Genomic DNA, 20,332 nt, shown 5'->3' on the forward strand with positions numbered 1-20,332 from the left:
GGGCTCAAGCCATAAAATTGGGGGCTGACTGTGTGGGAAAATAAAAGCTATTGTTTGTTCAGCTCAGTAACAGCAGCAGGAACAAAGCTTTTCTTGTGACGCTGTGTCCTGCACCTTGGGACTAAAAACCGTCGTCCAGAGTGAAGAAGCTGGAAATCACTGTGCAGAGGGTGTGAGGCATTATTTAAAAGGTAACTGATTAGTGCACATGGATGCTGTGGATGCCTGTGGCTCACCAATCAGTTTGCTTGACCATTTAACAATCTGGTTTAATGAGTTCCTTTCCTTCAGAGTGATTTGGCCAAACCATGAAACTAAAGAAAAGGACACAACAGATTTGATAAAAGCATGGTAGAACATGGTCATGATTGTTCGATCAATGTGAAAGAAAGCTAGTTTTCTCAAGCAATGCAGACGCTGGTGAGCCTTTTTGCACACTGCTGCACAGTTTTCCTCAAAGTTCAGTTTCATGTCAATAACGGTCCCAAGGTATTTATACGTTTGCACAGACTCGATAGGCTGACCCTTGATTTGAGTCACTTCACTCATGTGATTATTCCTTCTGAAATCAATAACCATGTCTTTGGTTGTAGAAACATTGAGCTGAAGGTAAGACTCCTCACACCACTCAACAAACTGATCAACGACTGGACCGTGGCTGGTTTCATTTTCATAGAGCAGACTAACAATGACAGAATCATCTGCATACTTTATACTGGATCTGTTTTCATGTCTGCTCTGACACATATTAGTGTAAAGGATAAACAGTAGAGGTGACAGCACGCACCCTTGTGGAGAACCTGTAGAGGAGCATCTCCGATCAGACAGAGTGTCATTTACTCTAACTCTCTGAGTCCTGTTGGTAAGGAAGTCAAGAATCCAGCCCATAATATTGTTACTCAGCTCAAACTGCTCCAACAGCCTTCTGATCAGAAGGTGGGGCTGGATTGTGTTAAAAGCAGAAGAGAAGTCCACAAAGAGGAGTCTAGCATGAGTCCCATTTCTGTCCAGATGTCTATAAAGTATATTAAGCAGGGTTATAGTGGCATCCTCCACTCCTTTTTTTAAGATATTCTTAAAATGGGAAAAAAAATCCAACGTCTCTGTATTTTCTTTAACCTGTGCAAATGGCAACAAACACCTCTTCTCTTCTTTCTCTTCCATTTATCTAAGGACTTGGTAACTGATAATGTGAAATTGAGATATGTTAGCTTATACATTGCTTCTGTCTGCAGGAGGTGATGGTCGTTTTGAAGTGGACAGGAAGACCGGTCATGTACGGACCACCGGCCTCCCCTTGCAGCGGGACAGGGAGTACCTGCTGACGGTGGTGGCTGCAGACCGGCTGGGCAGCCGCAGCGCTCCTGCTGTTGTCTCAGTGGTGGCTGGAGCCCGGCCGCCTCAGTTCACCAACGCCTCCTTCACCATTGCCATACCAGAAAACACCCCTGAAGGACAGGCGTGAGTTTACAAACACAAACACTCACACACATGAACATATAGGTGGACTATGTGTAGATTTCACACGTTGGACTTGTTGGACATTTTTCATATCTGTTTTTTCCCAGAAGAGGTCCAAATAAAGGAGCTTTCACACCTCACAGATTGGAATTTATGTCCTCACGTCTCTGAGAAATTATCTTTTTACCACAGATGATTCATATCCACTCAGATTAAATACTTTCCAGCAATAAAAAGATGAAAAGATAAATTCCCTGTTAGATTATGCACACCTAAAATGAACTTCATTTTTCTTCTACATACTTGTTAATGTTCATAGCTTGATGAGACACATTAAGCTGTTAGAATGTATGATATGCATCTCTCAAGTTTAAGCATGCATGCGCACATGCACACACACACACACACACACACACACACACACACATCCCCAGGCATGACTAAAGTGTTACATTTATGACGTGTGTCCTTGGATTAGTCTCTTTATCCGCACCTGCTCCTTTATTAGACCAACACATCCTGTAAATTGGATATTACAGTCTAATTTTAGTGTTAATTTCTGCATGTATTTGAAAGCCCATGATAAAGACTAGCATTACTCAGTATTTAACACCTTTATGACCCTGCTGCTACACTCTCATACCTGTTGGCAGAAATGTACTTGACTCCACTGCACTCTGTTCTCTGCATATCACTTTGCTGTTAGACTTTCTACCCCTTCAGCTCCTCTTTTGCTCTACTTGACTTTGAGTTTTCAAGGTCTGTGCAATAATTTAACAACCCATTTATTTAGAAGGAAAGATCATAGTTGCATTTGTATGTACTCAAACTCTTCTCTCTCCTGTACAGAAAGCTACAGTAACAGTGATAGCATTCAGCAGCAGTGGTTTACTGTGCTCAGACACGAAAAGAAACATCTGATTGTTTTATTTGGACTTTGAACAGCAGAATGTTTTGTATTCACTCGCTTAATTTCTGCGAATAACCTCCATTCACGTGTATCTGAGTTAAGTCAGACCACTCACGTTTAAATTGTTTATTGTAGCAGCAAATACATATTCATGTTTGGTGCCCAGGCTCTGGCCTCATCGCTCCCTGCAGATAAGTTTACATGCAGACTTAAGGAGTGGTGAGCAAAACACACTAAACACCCCCGGAGCCTGCAGGTGGAAGCTGGGGAGGCGGCGGGGAAGAAGAAAATATCAGCAATGGCATGCAGCAGCAGAGGCGTTGACAGGCAGAGGGAGAGATGGGAGATTTTTCCCCAGTTTAAATAGACCGCCAATTTGAGAGGCAGAGGGCAGGACTGGATGATGGATATGAGAGTGGGGCACGTGACGTGTATGGCATTGCAGCTCGAGTTGTCTGCCTGAACTAGCTCGCAGGCATCGCTCCATTACTCAAAAACTCAAGGCCTGTTATTGGGGCAGTGCTAACCTGATAGTATCACAACTTGCTTGACAGACAAAGGTTTTCACATTTTAATCACATTTGATCCGATTATCCAACCTCCTCACTCACTTCCCTAAGCAAGCTCCTTTTATTCATCTTTCGATAAAAAAAAGGGTAGACGCACACATATACTATACATTTTTTTTCTATATATTCTGTTCTTTACATCATATGTCGCAGCAGGATCTCCATGCTGATTGGCAATCGCAGCATGAATGAGTAGCTGAAGAGATTTTTCAACTCTTGCAGAGAAGCACATTTGTGTCATAACTTTCTCCATTCGGATAATTCAAGCCGTGCAATTCAGGTCATTCACATCACCCAACAAGATCTCTGGTCTAATTCACTTTACATTGACTTTAATTAACCCGCAATTATGGTTTTATTCCCCTCTGGTATGAACACAACTTAACAGGTTAGTCAGTCCAGGTTATGTGTTGTAAAGTTATTACTCTGGAAAAGTCAAAATCTCTACACCACTCATACATGTTTAAAGGATGTTTATTAAATAAATATTTACCTATGCAGACAGAGCTGTGCACAACAGTGATTTTCATTTTCACAATTGTCTTTATTGATGACATTATTAGTTTGATTAGGCTTGCAGTTTGAGAAGTATCATGATAATGATGAGTGCCCACAGAAACCAGATCTGTCTTTGGTTAAACTTTAAAACACAGTGAATTAAAGGTGACAATTCACGCTTTTTTCATCAATATATATTGGTCTAAGAGGTCCCCAAAACATGTCTTTAAAGTTTATGCTCAAAAAAACACTTTGAAATCAGATTTTGGTCTGCCTGAAAAGCCCTCTTCTTCAGTCCTCCTCAGAACACTCTGTTTTCTCTCTGACCACGCCCCCTCAGGAAGTGGATGTGCCTCGGCTGTCCAGCACGTTGATCTAATGTTTACATGTTGGCTGAATACACACAGCTGCTCACAGATCACGTTACTTCAACCCTCTGAATCTGATCCAGAATCTGATCCTGACGGAGAGGCGCCTGCAGCAGGACCTTTCTGAACCATTGGTCATAGATTTAGTGTTTCTTGTTGTTTTATTTGTCAGTATGTCGATGTGTGTCTTGGTACACAGCTACGAACATGTAGCTATGTGGCTATGCTAACTAGCGCTAGCACTCATCCATGATAAATAAAAATCATCCCCTAGATCTTCAAATCTGCAGACGTGGGGAGTAAAACCGACCTCTACCAGAAAGGCAGCAGGACCTTTCTGAAGGATTGGTCACAGATTTTGTGTTTCTTGTTGTTTTATTTGTCAGTATGTCTACGTGTGTCTTGGTACACAGCTACAGCTACAGCTACGACATGTAGCTATGTAGCTATGCTAACTAGCGCTAGCACTTATCCATGATAAATAAAAATCATCCACTAGATCTTCAAATCTGCAGACGTGGGGAGTAAAACCGACCTTTGTGTTTATTAAGACAGCCTACAACTAGCATGCCTCCCTCCTAAGCTCCTTGTTAGCACACATTTGTGCAGGTAATGAAAAACGGAGGAGGGGATTCAGTATTATTTTATACAGTCTATGGGCTGAACAAGCTCCGAGCTCTGACTCCGTGACAGACCAGATATTGTTGTTACGTAACAAAAACACTGAAGTCTGAAACGGCTCGTTTCACACACATTTACAGAAAGGTGGAGAAATCAGAACAGGGGCAGAATGGATTTTTTTCATTCTCGGGGGGTTTGTAGACATGCCAGGGAAACATATTTCAGGTAGAGAACCATTAAAAAGTCCATTTTGCATGATATGTCACCTTTAACACTCACTAAGATTGTCTACCTCAAGCTCTGTTCATGTTGAGAGAGTTTGATACAATGCTGTTATGCAGTTTTGCTGTCATCACACCTTTGTAACTGTTTAATATTGGTGTCCAGGTGTATGATTTTTCATTGCATTATGGAGTTGGGGAAGCATGAGAGCAAAATACACAGCAGGTGCATTTCACACAGGCACTCACACATACAGCAATTGAGCCCTACCTGCCATGCTGGCTCACAGTGATACCATGTAATCCCTGTAACGACTCTGTTACTACCTCTGATGCAAGTACAGCACACAAAGGACTTGGTAGCATCTCACTTTGAACTGGCAATATCAAAAGAACTACTGACTTTTAAGACTGTATCCCTTCGAAGAAAAGATAATGAAGGCCTTGTTTACATGAGAACAAGCTCATTAAACATTGAAAAGTTTTCCTTGGAGTTAAAAGAAATGATAATAATCCACATTCACGTGACAACACAAAAACGACTGAGAACGTTGGAGTGTGCATGCAAGACAAATAATTGCTGCTATCACTTTGTTATGAAATACCAAAGAACACCACAGACCTGTGCATAAAGCCGTTCTTCAACAGAGCGGTGAGTACAAACAAACTATGGAGAACACTTGATCGAAAAAGCAGTAACATGGTCTGGAGAATTTAATGAACTCAGTAGAGCCAGCAGCATGAACACAGCTCAGTAGTCCACCATAGATGTTATTAACCTCCTACTCAAGCATGGCTGTTTGACTGTGAATGTTGTATGCATCAATACATGAATGGTGCTGTGACGTCAGCATTTTCAGATGATCCGCATATTGTTCGTTTACACAGCGATGGAAGGGAAAAAATCTACTCTTTTAAGTCGTTTCCACGTCAATGAACGGCTAAACTGCAACAATAGTTTTCTGTTTCTATGTAGACAGAGCCTAACACTGGTAAAAGAGTGGCATTGAGTCATCTACACTGTTCTGTGGATATAGCATGCCAGGAGCTCAGCTTATTTTGGAGGAGCTCAGCTTGTTTCTGCCATGATTCTTTCAAAGTTTATTATTCTCAAGGTTTTCAACCAAGGCAGCAATATCTGCAATGTCTCTTCCTCTTTAAAGGTGACATTTCATGCAAAATGGACTTTTTAATGGTTCTCTACCTGAAATATGTTTCCCTGGCATGTCTACAAACCCCCCGAGAATGAAAAAAATCCATTCTGCCCCTGTTCTGATTTCTCCACCTTTCTGTAAATGTGTGTGAAACGAGCCGTTTCAGACTTCCGTGTTTTTGTTACGTAACAACAATATCCGGTCTGTCACGGAGTCAGAGCTCAGAGCTTGTTCAGCCCATAGACTGTATAAAATAATACTGAATCCCCCCTCCGTTTTTCATTACCTGCACAAATGTGTGCTAACAAGGAGCTTAGGAGGGAGGCATGCTAGTTGTAGGCTGTCTTAATAAACACAAAGGTTGGTTTTACTCCCCATGTCTGCAGATTTGAAGATCTAGTGGATGATTTTTATTTATCATGGATAAGTGCTAGCGCTAGTTAGCATAAATATATAGCTACATGTTCACAGCTGTAGCTGTAGCTGTGTACCAAGACACACGTCTACATACTGACAAATAAAACAACAAGAAACACTAAATCTGTGACCAATCCTTCAGAAAAGGTCCCGCTGCCTTTCTGGCAGAGGTCAGTTTTACTCCCCACGTCTGCAGATTTGAAGATCTAGTGGATGATTTTTATTTGTCATGGATAAGTGCTAGCGCTAATTAGCATAGCCACATAGCTACATGTTCATAGCTGTAACTGTAGCTGTGTACCAAGACACACGTCGACATACTGACAAATAAAACAACAAGAAACACAGAATCTGTGACCAATCCTTCATAAAAGGTCCTGCTGCCTTTCTGGTAGAGGTCGGTTTTACTCCCCACGTCTGCAGATTTGAAGATCTAGGGGATGATTTTTATTTGTCATGGATAAGTGCTAGCGCTAATTAGCATAGCCACATAGCTACATGTTCGTAGCTGTGTACCAAGACACACGTCGACATACTGATAAATAAAACAACAAGAAACACTAAATCTGTGACCAATCCTTCAGAACGGTCCTGCTACAGGCGCCTCTCCGTCAGGATCAGATTCAGAGGGTTGAAGAAACGTGATCTCTGAGCAGCCGTGTATATTCAGCCAACATGTAAACATTAGATCAACGTGCTGGACAGCCGAGGCACATCCACTTCCTGAGGGGGCGTGGTCAGAGAGAAAACAGAGTGTTCTGAGGAGGACTGAAGAAGAGGGTTTTTCCATGCATGCCAAAATCTGATTTCAAAGTGTTTTTTTGAGCATAAACTTTAAAGACATGTTTTGGGGACCTCTTAGACCAATATATATTGATGAAAAAAGCGTGATATGTCACATTTAAACCAAACAGATTCAGTAATTAAAAACAGTCAAAACACAGAATAGAGCAGATTTAGGTTAAAAATCTGTTTCTCTTCGATGCTCTGGGCACAGATGTCCAGTGAAGGGGCTTCTAAAAGAGCTGCCACTACAGTCATTATTTGTTATTCTGTGTCGGACAGTAAGAGTTGAATGTTCTGGTTACTTTTTGTTTCCCTCTTTCATCATGCGAAAATATAACATGCAAGAAAAACCTGCAATTCAACCATACTCTAATGACTGAATGGCTGTTTAATCCAATATTTAATGGAATTATTATCAATGTAAATTTTGATCATTTCATGTCCGAGACATCCATGAATATATTCCAAACTCTCTTCTACCCTCTTTTAACGGTGCACGTCTTCTCTGTGTGTCTCCAGCTTCCTGGTCACACCTGCTGTGTCCTTCCAGGAGAAACCAATCAGCTACAGCCTTCTCATCAATCCCAGCAGTCTCTTCTCCATCACTGCAGAAACTGGGGAAATCAGCCTGACCCGCCCAATCGACTACGAGAGCGACCAGCATCGTTACCTGCTGCTGGTGCGAGCCAGCGAGGGCCTGGACAGCTTGAGCAGTGCTGCAGAGGTTTGTGTGTGACTGTGTGTGCGTCTTCTTCTGTCAAATGCAATGACTGGATGGTCCTCAAACCCAAGATATCCGTCATTTTAAGGTTGTCTCACCATGTCTTCAAGTCTGATTGAAGACTGCAAACAATGTCTGACAAGTCTTCAAATGAACAAGTCCTCTACCAGCAGGGAGGAAGTCACTTTTCTTGTTTTTAAGAAACTTAACTGACTTTGATCTGCTGTATTTCAAGTTACTGTCACTTACTTCTTAGTAGAGAATTATAGCAGCAGTAGTGCTGCGATAGTTTACTGGATGGCAGCTGCTGAACTGCAGTGAAGAGTGGTGATTATGATATATCTTGCAGACAATAAAATAGCCACACTCAGTCATAAAATCTCAAACTAGTCTGAAACCATACTTCAGCTAGATATGCGTTTAAGCTGAAGGCTGTATGATCAGCTTCTATTGATTTACAGCCACTATGTGAGCACTAAGAGTTGAAGTCGGAATGATTGTCTGATTGATTCTCCTAGTTGGCCTCTCTGTTTTTATGTGAGGCATTTTCAACTCATAAATGCTTCACGGGCTGTAATTCTGAGGCCCTTAACTTGAATTGATTGTAAAAGAACTCGAAACTTAAACGACGAATGTACACATCTTTGCAGTCTAAAGTTACGACTTTTGTCTCCAGTCAAAACTGAATAAACTCATCTGTCTGGACTGACTGCTCAGGAATTCCCCATGACTTCCCTGTGTTGTCAGAAAGTGAGAGAGAACAGCGGCTGACCACTGCAGGCAGCGATGCATCTGCTCCGGTTTCCATCATTATTCTGGCCTCAGGCTAAAACATGTCCTGCTGAACCATCTGTCCTCCACTGCTCCGCTCTGGGCCCTGGTGGACTACAGAGCACCAAGAGCCTCTTTATGAAGAGAGAGGAAGAGAGATGGAGTGAAGTGGGGAGATTTAGAAGACAATATATACTGTAGATATAAGGAGAACAGAGAAAGGGGAATACACAACACAAATAAAAGAGGATAAATAATAAGGTTTGTGCCAGTGTCCTCCCATAACTCATGTCCAGCCTATGCCCTTTGCCTCCCCTCTGGAGTCTGGAGAGCTTTTTGATCACCATCCCTTAGTAGAGCTCCACGAGAAACAGCAGTTTCATTGTGTGAAACATAAGCATTTGTAATAAACCCACCATAAAAATCAGAGTTAACAAGATGATAGAGGTATGACGGGCTTAATGTCCACGCTTTTGCACCACTTTGATGCAGTCAGATGAAGTTCAGCCTAGGTTTCAGCTACCCCTGCATTCCTTTGTGACAATCAAGTGATGAGAGGGGACTTCTATTTTGATTTATTCAGGACAGACATGTGGCACCAAGTGGCAACCTTCAGTGCTGGAAAACAAATCAAACTTCAAAGTGCAAAAAACTGCAATTCTCTGAATGTCCACTTGAGGCTAAAGATCCCTGTTAGGTTCAGAATCAGAATCAGAATCAGCTTTATTCGCCAAGTATGCTTGAGCACACAAGGAATTTGACTTTAGTAAACTGTGCTCTCTTTGTACAAGGCATAAGAATAGGAATAAGAATAAGAACTACAATAAAAAATAAAATAAAAATATAATAACAATAACCTTAGCTATAAATACAAAGAAACAACAATAGGCTTGACTAATATGTACAGGCTAAAATAATATGATAAAGTGCAGTGGTGAGTTGCAGAGGTAGTTTTACATTATAAAATAGTAGTTAAATAGTACAAAAAATAGAAATATGGAATTCTGCTTTGAAAATTGTTGCATTGTGTATTTGCATGTATATTTACAGAGAGTATTGATCCAACAGGTCTGACACTGTTATGGTTTGGTGTTCATCAGATATGGTTTGGTGTTCATCAGGTTCTATTTAAAATGCCCATAAATACATTAACAGCATGACACAACAACAGTTTTGGTCACAGCTAATGTCTCTATTCACGATGGGGATGATTTTTTCTATAAGATATTTATATCTATCCATTTTCTTTTTTCTTTTTTCAACTTTGTACCATCATTACAATATAGAACAATATAATTGCACATCATATATTTTTCTCAAACTACAGCCGAATATTCTAATCTGTTTTATGCATGTTCAAGGTTATGGTCAGGTTTTTAAATACCAAATATTTTATTCATTAAAGGACCCTTTTAAAGTGAATTTTGTTTCTGAAATAAGTTCTCAAATATATATTTTGTATTGCTTCTGAATCAAACCTTTCACTGTCCAAAGCTGTTTATTCAGAGCTTTGAAACAGCGATGAAAAACAACATTGTGTTGTGTAATCCTGTTGACAAGGTAAACCGTTCTCAGCTGTATTTTACATTAGTTTGAATTCCACTTGAGCTCTGCGACATCCTGAACGAAATTACAGTATCAGTCACCACATCATACTGGAGCAAGTGGGGGATAATGGGGGAGTGAATGAGTGCATCTATCCTTAAGTGGTTTGTTGATAGTGTTTATGGTTGTGTCAAAGCATGATGCACACTTTACATGAAATGCTTATATTTCCATTTACTGTTTTGATTGATGGGAAAAAAACAAGTAGCTATTCATTTTCACCAAAATGAGCCAGAGGAAAACTAATCACATGTCATGTCAAATCAATTCATAGAAAAGAGTTCTGAACAGTTTGCCTTTGCTTGTTGGCTCTGTAGACTGTAAGCTGAGGTGAAAATGTTAGTTTCTGTGAGCAGCACTTTTGTAAAGCTTAAGGCTTAAAAGTTAGTTATGGTCAGGGTTGCCACCGGTCCTGTAAAATACGGAATTAGCCCGTATTTCGAATCAAAACGGGACGTGGTTTGTCCCGTATTTCCAGAACTATGTGCATTTCGACCGGTGGACCCATGCAGGGTTTATATTTAGTTCAGGGGGAGATAATCTCCCTCTGAAAAACGAGTTTCTGCATGGTTTTCCCCACTTCTCATTTCTTGTCTCAGCTGACGAATGCTTAGCCACTGAATCTGAAGTTTTTATGCTCTCCAAAATAAATTAAATCAGATTACATCAGAATAAAACAAAAATTCTGTGTTGTCTACCTATGCTATCCAAAAGTAATGGTTTGTCTTGCATTGGCGACAGAAAGAAGTGAAATCATAAACCATGTAATAGATGTGCCAAACTCCTATCTGCAGATAGATTTGAGTCATGTGACGTGTGTGATCAGGTTGTCCCCTAGCATTGTCTTTGCTATTCCGAATCAATAACCATTGTCAGAGGTTTTGACCAATCAGAATGAAGTGTTTATAACAGCCAGGTTATAACAACCCTTGCAGTTCTCCAAAGTACCCTAAGTGTATCAGCACCCCCATTGGAGAAGCACTGTTCTATGTTAATGGTATATAAATGAATATTTATAGGACCATCATCTAATATCCTGTTTTAATTCCTGTGATATATGTTGAACGATTTAAAGTAATCTACATGCTTATTTCAGTACAACACCTCCCAATAATCCTCATTAACACGGAATCAAACCTCCCCTGGTTAAAAGAAGCTGTTGTGCTGTGGTTCACGTATGGAGCATCTGTAAGTGATGACACGGTAACTCAGCCCACCGCAGAAGAAAACATACAGCAGTCAGCATTTTTAATTGGTGCATTCACAGAGAAAGCAAAAAATAAAAACACTGAAAAGCAGCTAAAATGGCAAGCAGCTGATGTGCATCGACTGCACAAACACATTCAGAGAGAACTGAGGCGTATGTTTTCACAGAGCGCTCAGGGCTAAAGAGGGGAAATAAAGCAAAACTAAATGTTACTTTCTAGAGGACAGTGTGAGCTTAACCAACCAAACCCATGGGTCTTTGACAAGAACATCCACTCAGAGTGTTTCCACAGATCACAAACAGCACACTTTTCAAGTTCATTTGACAGTTTATTTGATATGTAAGAAAGTCAAATTTCACCTCGCTCGGAGCTGTCTGGTGTGCTCTGAGGCTTTTGTTTTTCTCATGATATTAATAGATTGTTGTTGTTTTTTTCATTCATCGTATGTTCGCATGTTTGCAGCTGAACCATGCACACATCATCACTGAATTTCACCGTCTTTGTTGTATGCAGATGGATTTTCTTTAGACCAGTAATTTACCCAGATATAAATCCGATTCTCACAGCCACATTTAAATTGATATCATAATCAACTGGACGTATAGCAACTCATGACACAGCTGTAAACAAACCTTGAATCGCAGATCCTGGATCTAAAAACCACAAACTCTGCATACGCTACACTTCAGACATTCCTATTAGCCTCGGCCCGCAGTGTAGATTGCCCATCTTATTCTCCTTCTCCGTAGGTGACAAAGGAAACAAACAAAAGGCTCAGGCTGTTCTTAAGTATAATTTGCATCAGGCAAGGCAAGGCAGCTTTATTTGTATAGCGCTTTTCATACACAAGGGCAACTCAATGTGCTTTACATTAAAACATTAAAAGCATTGGAGACATTCAGACAAGCACAAAAGAGCACAATTAAAATGACAAATATAATTAAACACAGAAAAGAAAAGGAAAATTAGAAATATGTTCAAAGTAAATTTAAAATTTTAATTTAAAGTGAGTTAAAATAAGCTAAGATAGGAAGGCAGCAGCAAATAAAAAAGGTCTTAATCTTTGATTTAAAAGAGGTGAGAGTTGGAGCAGACCTGCAGCTTTCAGGGAGTGTGTTCCAGATATGTGGTGCATAATGACTAAACGCTGCTTCACCATGTTTTGTTCTGACTCTAGGGACTGAAAGCAGACCAGTACCTTATGACCTCAGAGGTCGAGGTGGTTCATACAGTAGCAGCAGATCAGCAATGTGTTTTGGGCCTAAACCATTCAGTGCTTTGTAAACCATCAGCAGGATTATTGCATTTTGATATTTGCATTATTTTTGATTGCAGACAAATATACAGTAATCTCCTTGGATCAGAAGCAGCTGCTATTACAGCTGAACTGATTCTTTTGTCAGGAGAAAAGTAACAGTGTCTCTAGGAAACATGCATCAGAGTCACTGAGTTTATCCTTTATGACGATAGTGCAAGCTAGCACCTCATGTACTCAGACAGTGGTTCCCATTTGTTTCTCTTTGGAGCGCTCCCTGCTGGTTTCTCAGAAAAGCTGAGCCCCCCAGGACCCTTACAACAAAACAAAGGGTTGCACTGCTGTCAAAAATAAACATCAGTTCAAATGTTCTTACCATAAGAGGTAAGGACAATGTCTTTTTAAACACTGTTTATCTGCAGACAGTTCTATAAGATATTATCATGATTTAGTTAAAATATGCATATCTCATTTTGACGTCCTTAAATTAGACAAAGGCTTGCCTGCCTTCTAAGCTCTCTGGCTCCCAGCCTATAGGGGCCCAGACGTGAGGTTGAGAACCAATGATCTAAGAGCTTCTCCTCTTTTTCTCCTGTTTAAGTTCATAAAAGTATAAGTATATTTTGTAAAATAGCAACAGTAAAATGTTAAAAAAGGGAATGCAGGGATAATGCAACCACCTTTACCTGTTTAAGAGTCATTTTGGGGGGGGAATTTGATATCAATCTGCTCTTCAGACATGTGTCCCAGTCTTTCAAAATGGCGAACAGAGGTGCTGTGTTTGTGTAGACCGGAGTCACTGAGCATGTCTTTAATTTGCAGGTAGTTTCCAAGTTTCTCCCTCCAGGAGTGATAGCTCATCGGCACCATTAGTTACCTAACCAGCCTGAGACCTGCCTGCAGCTGCCTCTAGAGTGTGTGTGTGTGTGTGTGTGTGTGTGTGTGTGTGTGTGTGTGTGTGTGTGTGTGTGTGTGTGTGTGTGTGTGTGTGTGTGTGTGTGTGTGTGTGTGTGTGTGTGTGTGTGTGAGTGAGAGAGAGCTCATCTTGCTTTATTACGGCTGACTTCCCCTCTCTTCTCATTCAATCTTGCTTTCCCTGAGACTTGTACACACAGTACAGTACCTTCATATATCTTGGCAAGCCCTAGCCATTTTCTGTCATAATGGCACATAGGGTGTCTCACATTGGCAGGAAAACACACACACAAACACATATACAAAAATAAACAAAGATTAACAGCGACTCGCAAACACACAAATCACCTCAGGGAGACGACATGGTCAGTTTTTATTTTTGTTCATTGCTTCGATGCTGATCTTTGCTGAAGGATTAACTGATATTACAGAACCTCATCTAACATACCAGGACTTAATACCATTGGTATTTACACACCACTCACAGTGTGTGTCGCACATTGTGTATCAGTGAGTGATCTTTTTTGTTTTTATGTAGGCCGCCGTGCTCACGCGGTGCAGCAGAGAGGCTGGGGGTCAGCGATGCTCGCCTGCCAGCGTATGTCTGTATTCATTCCTCCTGAATGCTGCGAGCAGGCAGTCAACATCTGGTAGAAGATGCTGTGTTTGCCTTCATGTCCCTAATGAACTGAGCAGCATTACACTGTCTCGCACGCACACTCACCTACATACTCACACCATACAAATTCATCTTTGCACACAGATCCACTCTCATTTGTTGGCTCAGGGCTTCTGAAAAACTGCACCACATTGCATTCTGTGCAGAGCTACTGAAGGGAAAGCACTGCCGACTCTGCAGCAGCTCCCTCACCGAGGAGCAGTAAATAAACCACAGGGATCAGCATCAGGGCATGCTTTTGGAATATGTTGGGTAAAGGCTTGCTTTTGGTTAGGGACAGGGTTAATTTGGGTTACTCACAGATGAAAACCTCCCCAGTCCCAAAGAAAACCAATTCCAAACGGTGCCTGAAGTAGTAATCCTAGATTTTAAATTTCATAACTCCAACCCAGTGTGACTTTTAATCTCCAGCTTTTCCTCCAGTGATAGCCTGGGCAGTTTTAGCTCATGTGGATACAGCAGCAGTGTTACTGAAACGTGTATGACATCAGCAGAGTGGAAACTCCACATGTTGTGGTATTACCAAGATAAAAGAGGAATTGTAGCTGTTTCTTCTCTGTTGCCAGTGTGAGGAAAACATATACTAGCAGATAATAAAGGATTATTAAAGAATGATTGATGCAGAGTAGGAATCAAAATGAGGTAAAGGCCTGACCACCATTTGTTTCGGGAGTAGTTGCCTGTCCTGTGAGCTATGAATGAGCAACCAGTGAGCAGCATGGGTTTGAGCAAGAAAAAGTATTTTGGGAAGTAAATACAATTTGCTGTTCTCTTCACATTGAACTCTTCACACATGCTTTGCAAAGAAGACAATGTATATTTGGCTCATTTGCACACATTTATCAGGCGCAAACACAGCGCAAACCTTTTGTGAATCAGGCCCTCAGCGCCCAACATGAGATGCTGGGTACAGCAGTTTTTTTTCTCTGTTTACTCACCCACTGCTTGTTATGATCCCTTCTCCTTGGGAGCAGCTCTACAACAAGCGAAACAGACTGAGGTAGTATTGGGGCTAATTGCAGCAGGCTAATATTAATGCATATCACCTCATGGTTTCTCTGCTACATGCAAATTCATCAACCTAATTCAAATGACTGATAGGGGCTGACACAGATTCTGGTCCCCTTATTACTCCAGAGAAAATGTATCATGAGCGGGTTGTAACTGTTTTGTGGTGGTGGGCTGCTCACCCTGTTGGGGTTGTAATTAGTGACACTCTACCACTGACGAAACATTATGCTGCTTATTACCTGCAGGATAAATAAATAAATAAACATGTTGACAAAAACACAGATTTGAAGCTGACTTTAGTGATATAAAAATATTTATGTACAGATAGAATAAATGTTGTTCCAATTCCACAGTTGGCAACGCTTCATGTACATTAACTGTCAAGTCAGAAGAACATTTTGCCATTAGAATTTTGAACTGATGCATTTAGTGACTGCATCTGCTGATTAAGGTCTTCTGTGCTGTCACTTCTGAGGGCTGTTATCTTTATTTTTTACCCTCAATCAGTCCATTAACACTGTCAGAGCCCATTCCATGGTCCATTTTGTGCTTGCTTCGCTTCTTTCTTTTCTAATTTGATCGATGTCTTTTTGAATTGAGCTCATTGTATCTCTTAACCCCCCCTTCTTTTTTTCTGCCTCTCTTCTTCTTCTTCTTCTGTCCTTTTTTCATTTACAAGGAATCCAAAGTTTCTCACTCTCCAGATATAATTAAAAGAGATATGGAAAATGTCCATGCTTATGGATTTCGTATACAAACATATTTGCCACAGTGTCAGCAGGCAGAGGCGAAATGAAATGTTCTAAACTCCTTGATTTGATTGGAAGTGCGGGAATAGTTCCTTGGCAATACTTTGCTGTCAAGACATAAAGTACAACTGTTACAGGGTTTTGACCAATCAGAGCATGGCCAAGTAGTAAAGAATCACGACTGTGATAGAAAATAGTTCCAACTTGCCAACAAGCTGAACTGGAATTCATAGAGAAACTGCAAAATGTGAATGTCAATCAAGAAAAAAACAACCTCATGTACCTAAACATATCCTGCAGCACAAACATAATACTCACTGTGGACAAAAGAACACCTTTCACATGATGAATTTAAAATAAGATGTTAAATTAGGTAACAAATGACATGAAATAACAGTAATCTGTTGTTGGCAAAGAGTATATTGAAGTGAAATGAAATAATCCCCCCACGCTGACAGTTTGTTTCACCTTTAAGAATGTTAAATGCTTGGTTTGATGACTACATGTTGCAGGAATTTGTGTTCCAAATGCCACATTTAATAGAAAAGGCCTCTGAAGGTCAGACTTTTACACTTACCCACTAAGTCACCTCTGTCTCATTTCTTTTTCAGGTGCGAGTCATTATCATTGACGAAAACGACTGCGTGCCAGAGTTTCTTCAGTCCATTTACAGCAAGGATGGCGTACCAGAAACCGTGACGACTGCAACCTCTCTGCTGCAAGGTGAGACTACTGGGACAGTGTTTAGACTCATTTGATTCCCATCTATAACCTCCCCCATGATGATTACACTACCATTCATCCGTATTCAGATAACACAGCAGCCTGCTCTTTATGACATCATGTTACCTTGCACAATAAGAAACCATCACATTTTTTGTCTGTGTAAAAACTCAGAACAGGAGATGCAATTATCTTATTTCTAAAGCTTTTAAAGAGAGCTGCTTTTGTCTATTATAACAATTCATCTACTCTGATTTAAAACTCCCACAGCATGTTGGAAACCTCAGGTTGTTTCCAGTGATATTGATAAAAAAAAAAAAAAGATGAACAAAATAAAGAATAAACCATGGTTTTATTGAGGATGCTGCAGAGATGTGTTTGTTTCCATTCTGTGTGAATAAATGACACCAAGTAAATCTCTGTGGATGACAAGAGGAGTAGTATCTTCCCCTTCTTCATATAAGGTGGTTCTGAAATTCAAGACTTCATCAAAAGCAGTTCACATTTCACTTCACCAGTCCCTGGAAGTAAACGCTAAAGCTGGAGCTGGGCTAATGTTTGCCTGTGTGGGGTCTGTGAAATGTTAATGTGTGCGGGGCGCTGCTGTAGTGCCTCTCAGAACCAAGTAAAAGTGGCTGAGCCTTTTTAACATTCATGTGTTTTGACTGGTCAGGAAACGGAGTAGGTACTTGTCTGCACTGGCAGCCGTGAAATCACCGGCACTTCCATCAGTGGAGCCGCTCTAGCCTCTCCTTCACTGTAACGACCCAATTTCCACTCAGTGATTGCTTAAGTTTCATCTTGTTTGAGGAAATGGTAATGGTGACTGTGGTGGGTTTGACTTATCACAATGTGATCTGTCACAGTGTGACTTAACTCTGTGAAGCCTCGTCTTTTTTAAGGGTCTGACAGACTGCCAAGAAAAGTTACAGCAAAGGATCTCACACTTTTCTTCTCCTCTACATCTTCTCTCAGCGCCATCCTCTTCAAAATCAATCAAATATCTAAAGTAAAAGTACATTTTTTCATTTAAATCAAACTTTGCAATACAGGTTTGCAGTGCGGTGCTTTGAAAGCAACACAACATTTCAGTTCAAAACAAAATAATGCTCAAAATGAAGAAAATAGGTTCACTTAACACATTCTAGGACCGACAGAGCAGCAAATGGGTATTGACAAAAACAAAATACAGGAAATAAAAGTCTGCATGCAGTGCTTCAATTATTAATGACTGCAGTTATGACACCTCATTGGAAGTGCTCTTTAGCTCCAGCTTCAGGCACTAAACTTTTGGGTCAGAGTCACATTATAAAGCCTTGTTTCTTCTCTGGTGCCTTCTCCTGCTGATATAAGTTAGTTATGACCATCACAATTACTCTTGCCACTATAATTATCACCATAAGTCAAAAGCAGGTTATTTAATAAAGGCCGAGACCTAATGCTTGCACATAATTTACAGTCCACACAGTGTCACACTCAATTATACAGCTATGATCTGTAAAAACACTGAGTATCCTGAGAAAGTCTGCTGTGTCTGTCTGCCAAAAGCTGATTACATTAAAAGAGTTCATGTTGAAAAAGCAAAGAGGCCAACGTCTGACACCTTCTCTCATCTAAAGATGGATATTATGAAGCTTTGTAAATGCTGTGAATCTTGCAGGCTCAGTATCACAACAACATATCTAATTATTTCCCATCATGCAATCAATCAATGATCAGAAGCTACGTTCAGCCATGGATACCTCAGCCTGTACAGGGGCTTGTTTAGTAAGATAAGATGTTACTTTATTGATCCCCCGGGGGGGGAAATTCAGTTATTACAGCAACCCAGACATAAGTACAATCAAGAAAGAAGTTTCAATAAGTACAAATTAAGTACAAAATAAAAATAAAACAAAAATAAAACAAAATAACATAAAATAACATAAAATAATAAAATAAAAATAAAAATAAGTAAAATAAAATAGATAAATAAAGCTAGAGTACAATATAGATATATACAATGTTACAAATGGAATTTAAATTAAATAGAAGTAATTACAGGCAGTATTAAACAATTTTTCAGTAGTGACAGGTTGACATGGTGTGATTATGGTTGGTAATGACAAATTAAGCAATAAATAGAAAGAATATTTGTATGTAATATGACCATGAGTTGTAGTTAGAATAGTAATGTAATATAACAAAATATAATATAGCAAGATAATTATATAATACAGTATATTATACATTATAATGCCAGCAGCAGTCAAGAGAGAGTTCAGGATGGGATGATGGAGTGTGACAGACAGAGCAGAGATGTTATTGATCTGTTCATGGGGGGGGGGGGGGGGGGGGGGGTCAGTGGTCAGCATGGTGCAGTCTGTGGCCTCCGTTACTGTTTAACAGTCTGATGGCGGTGGGCACAAAGGAGCGCCTGAAGCGTTCAGTCTTGCACCGTGGTGGAATGATGCGCTGACTGAACGAGCTCCCCATCAGCCACAGCTCATCATGGAGAGGATGAGAGGGGTTATCCAGGATGGCTCGCAGTTTGTCCATCAACCTCCTCTCAGCCACTGACTCCAGACTGTCCAGTTCTAGGCCAACCACAGAGCGGGCCTTCTTTACCAGCTTGTTGAGCTTGCTGGCCTCACTCGTCTTGATACCTCCACCCCAGCACGCCACAGCAAAGAACAGAGCACTGGCCACCACAGACTGATAGAAGGTCTTCAGAAGCCTGCTGCAGACACTGAAGGACCTGAGTCTCCTCAGGAAGAATAGTCTGCTCTGTCCCTTCCTGTAGATGGCATCAGTGTTGGTGGACCAGTCCAGTTTATTGTTTATTTGGACCCCAAGGTACTTGTATGAGTCCACCCTCTCCACTTCCTCCCCCTGGATGAGGACTGGGGCTGGGGGCCTCCTGTTCCTCCGGTAGCTCACCACCAGCTCCTTAGTCTTGCTGATGTTGAGCTTCAGATGATTGCTGTCGCACCATGCGATGAAGCTCTCTATCAGTCCTCTGTACTCCTCCTCGTCATCTTCACTGATGCGTCCAACGATGGAGGAGTCGTCGGAAAACTTCTGGAGGTGGCAGGAACCGGAGTTGAAGCGGAAGTCGGAGGTGTAGAGGGTGAAGAGGAATAGCGCCAGAACAGTCCCCTGGGGGGTGCCAGCAGTGCTGCTCATGACCACCTCAGAGGTACAGCCATCCACTCTGACGTACTGCGGCCGTCCAGTGAGGTAGTTCACTATCCAGTCTGTGGTGTCCGGGTGAAGCTGCATGGCCAGCAGTTTGTCTCTCAGAAGGCAGGGCTGGATGGTGTTGAAAGCACTGGAGAAGTCAAAAAACATGACTCTCACAGTGCTTCCCTGCTTCTCTAGGTGGGAGAGAGACTTGTGGGTGAGGAAGATGATGGCATCCTCAGCAGTGTCCTCAGGTGCTGAAGAACCAGTCTCTCGAATGGCTTCATCACATGTGACGTGAGTGCCACAGGTCTGCAATCATTGAGAGCGCTGGGTCGTCCTTTCTTTGGCACCGGGACGATGCAGGAAGTCTTCCACAGCTCTGGCACAATCATCAACCTCGTGGAGAGATTGAAGAGGTGCTGAAAGACCCCTGCAAGTTGCCCCGCACACACCTTGAGGACCCTGGGGCTGATGTTGTCTGGCCCGATGGCTTTATTGATGCAGAGTCTGGAGAGCTCCTTCTGC

At 41.2% G+C, this 20,332-nt stretch overlaps 1 protein-coding gene across 1 annotated transcript in view; it reads left to right on the top strand.

Annotated features, from left to right (window-relative positions):
* The window catches only part of si:ch211-186j3.6 (neural-cadherin), a 351,776-nt gene that overhangs the window by 18,527 nt on the left and 312,917 nt on the right, over positions 1-20,332 (top strand). The window contains exons 3-5 of the mRNA XM_034679695.1: positions 1,236-1,461; positions 7,525-7,729; positions 16,531-16,642. Of these exons, the coding sequence (XP_034535586.1) occupies positions 1,236-1,461; positions 7,525-7,729; positions 16,531-16,642 (543 nt within the window). The remainder of the gene's footprint in view (positions 1-1,235; positions 1,462-7,524; positions 7,730-16,530; positions 16,643-20,332) is intronic.

The sequence above is a fragment of the Notolabrus celidotus genome, chromosome 3 (assembly GCF_009762535.1).
Source record: "Notolabrus celidotus isolate fNotCel1 chromosome 3, fNotCel1.pri, whole genome shotgun sequence".
NCBI classification, from domain to species: domain Eukaryota; kingdom Metazoa; phylum Chordata; class Actinopteri; order Labriformes; family Labridae; genus Notolabrus; species Notolabrus celidotus.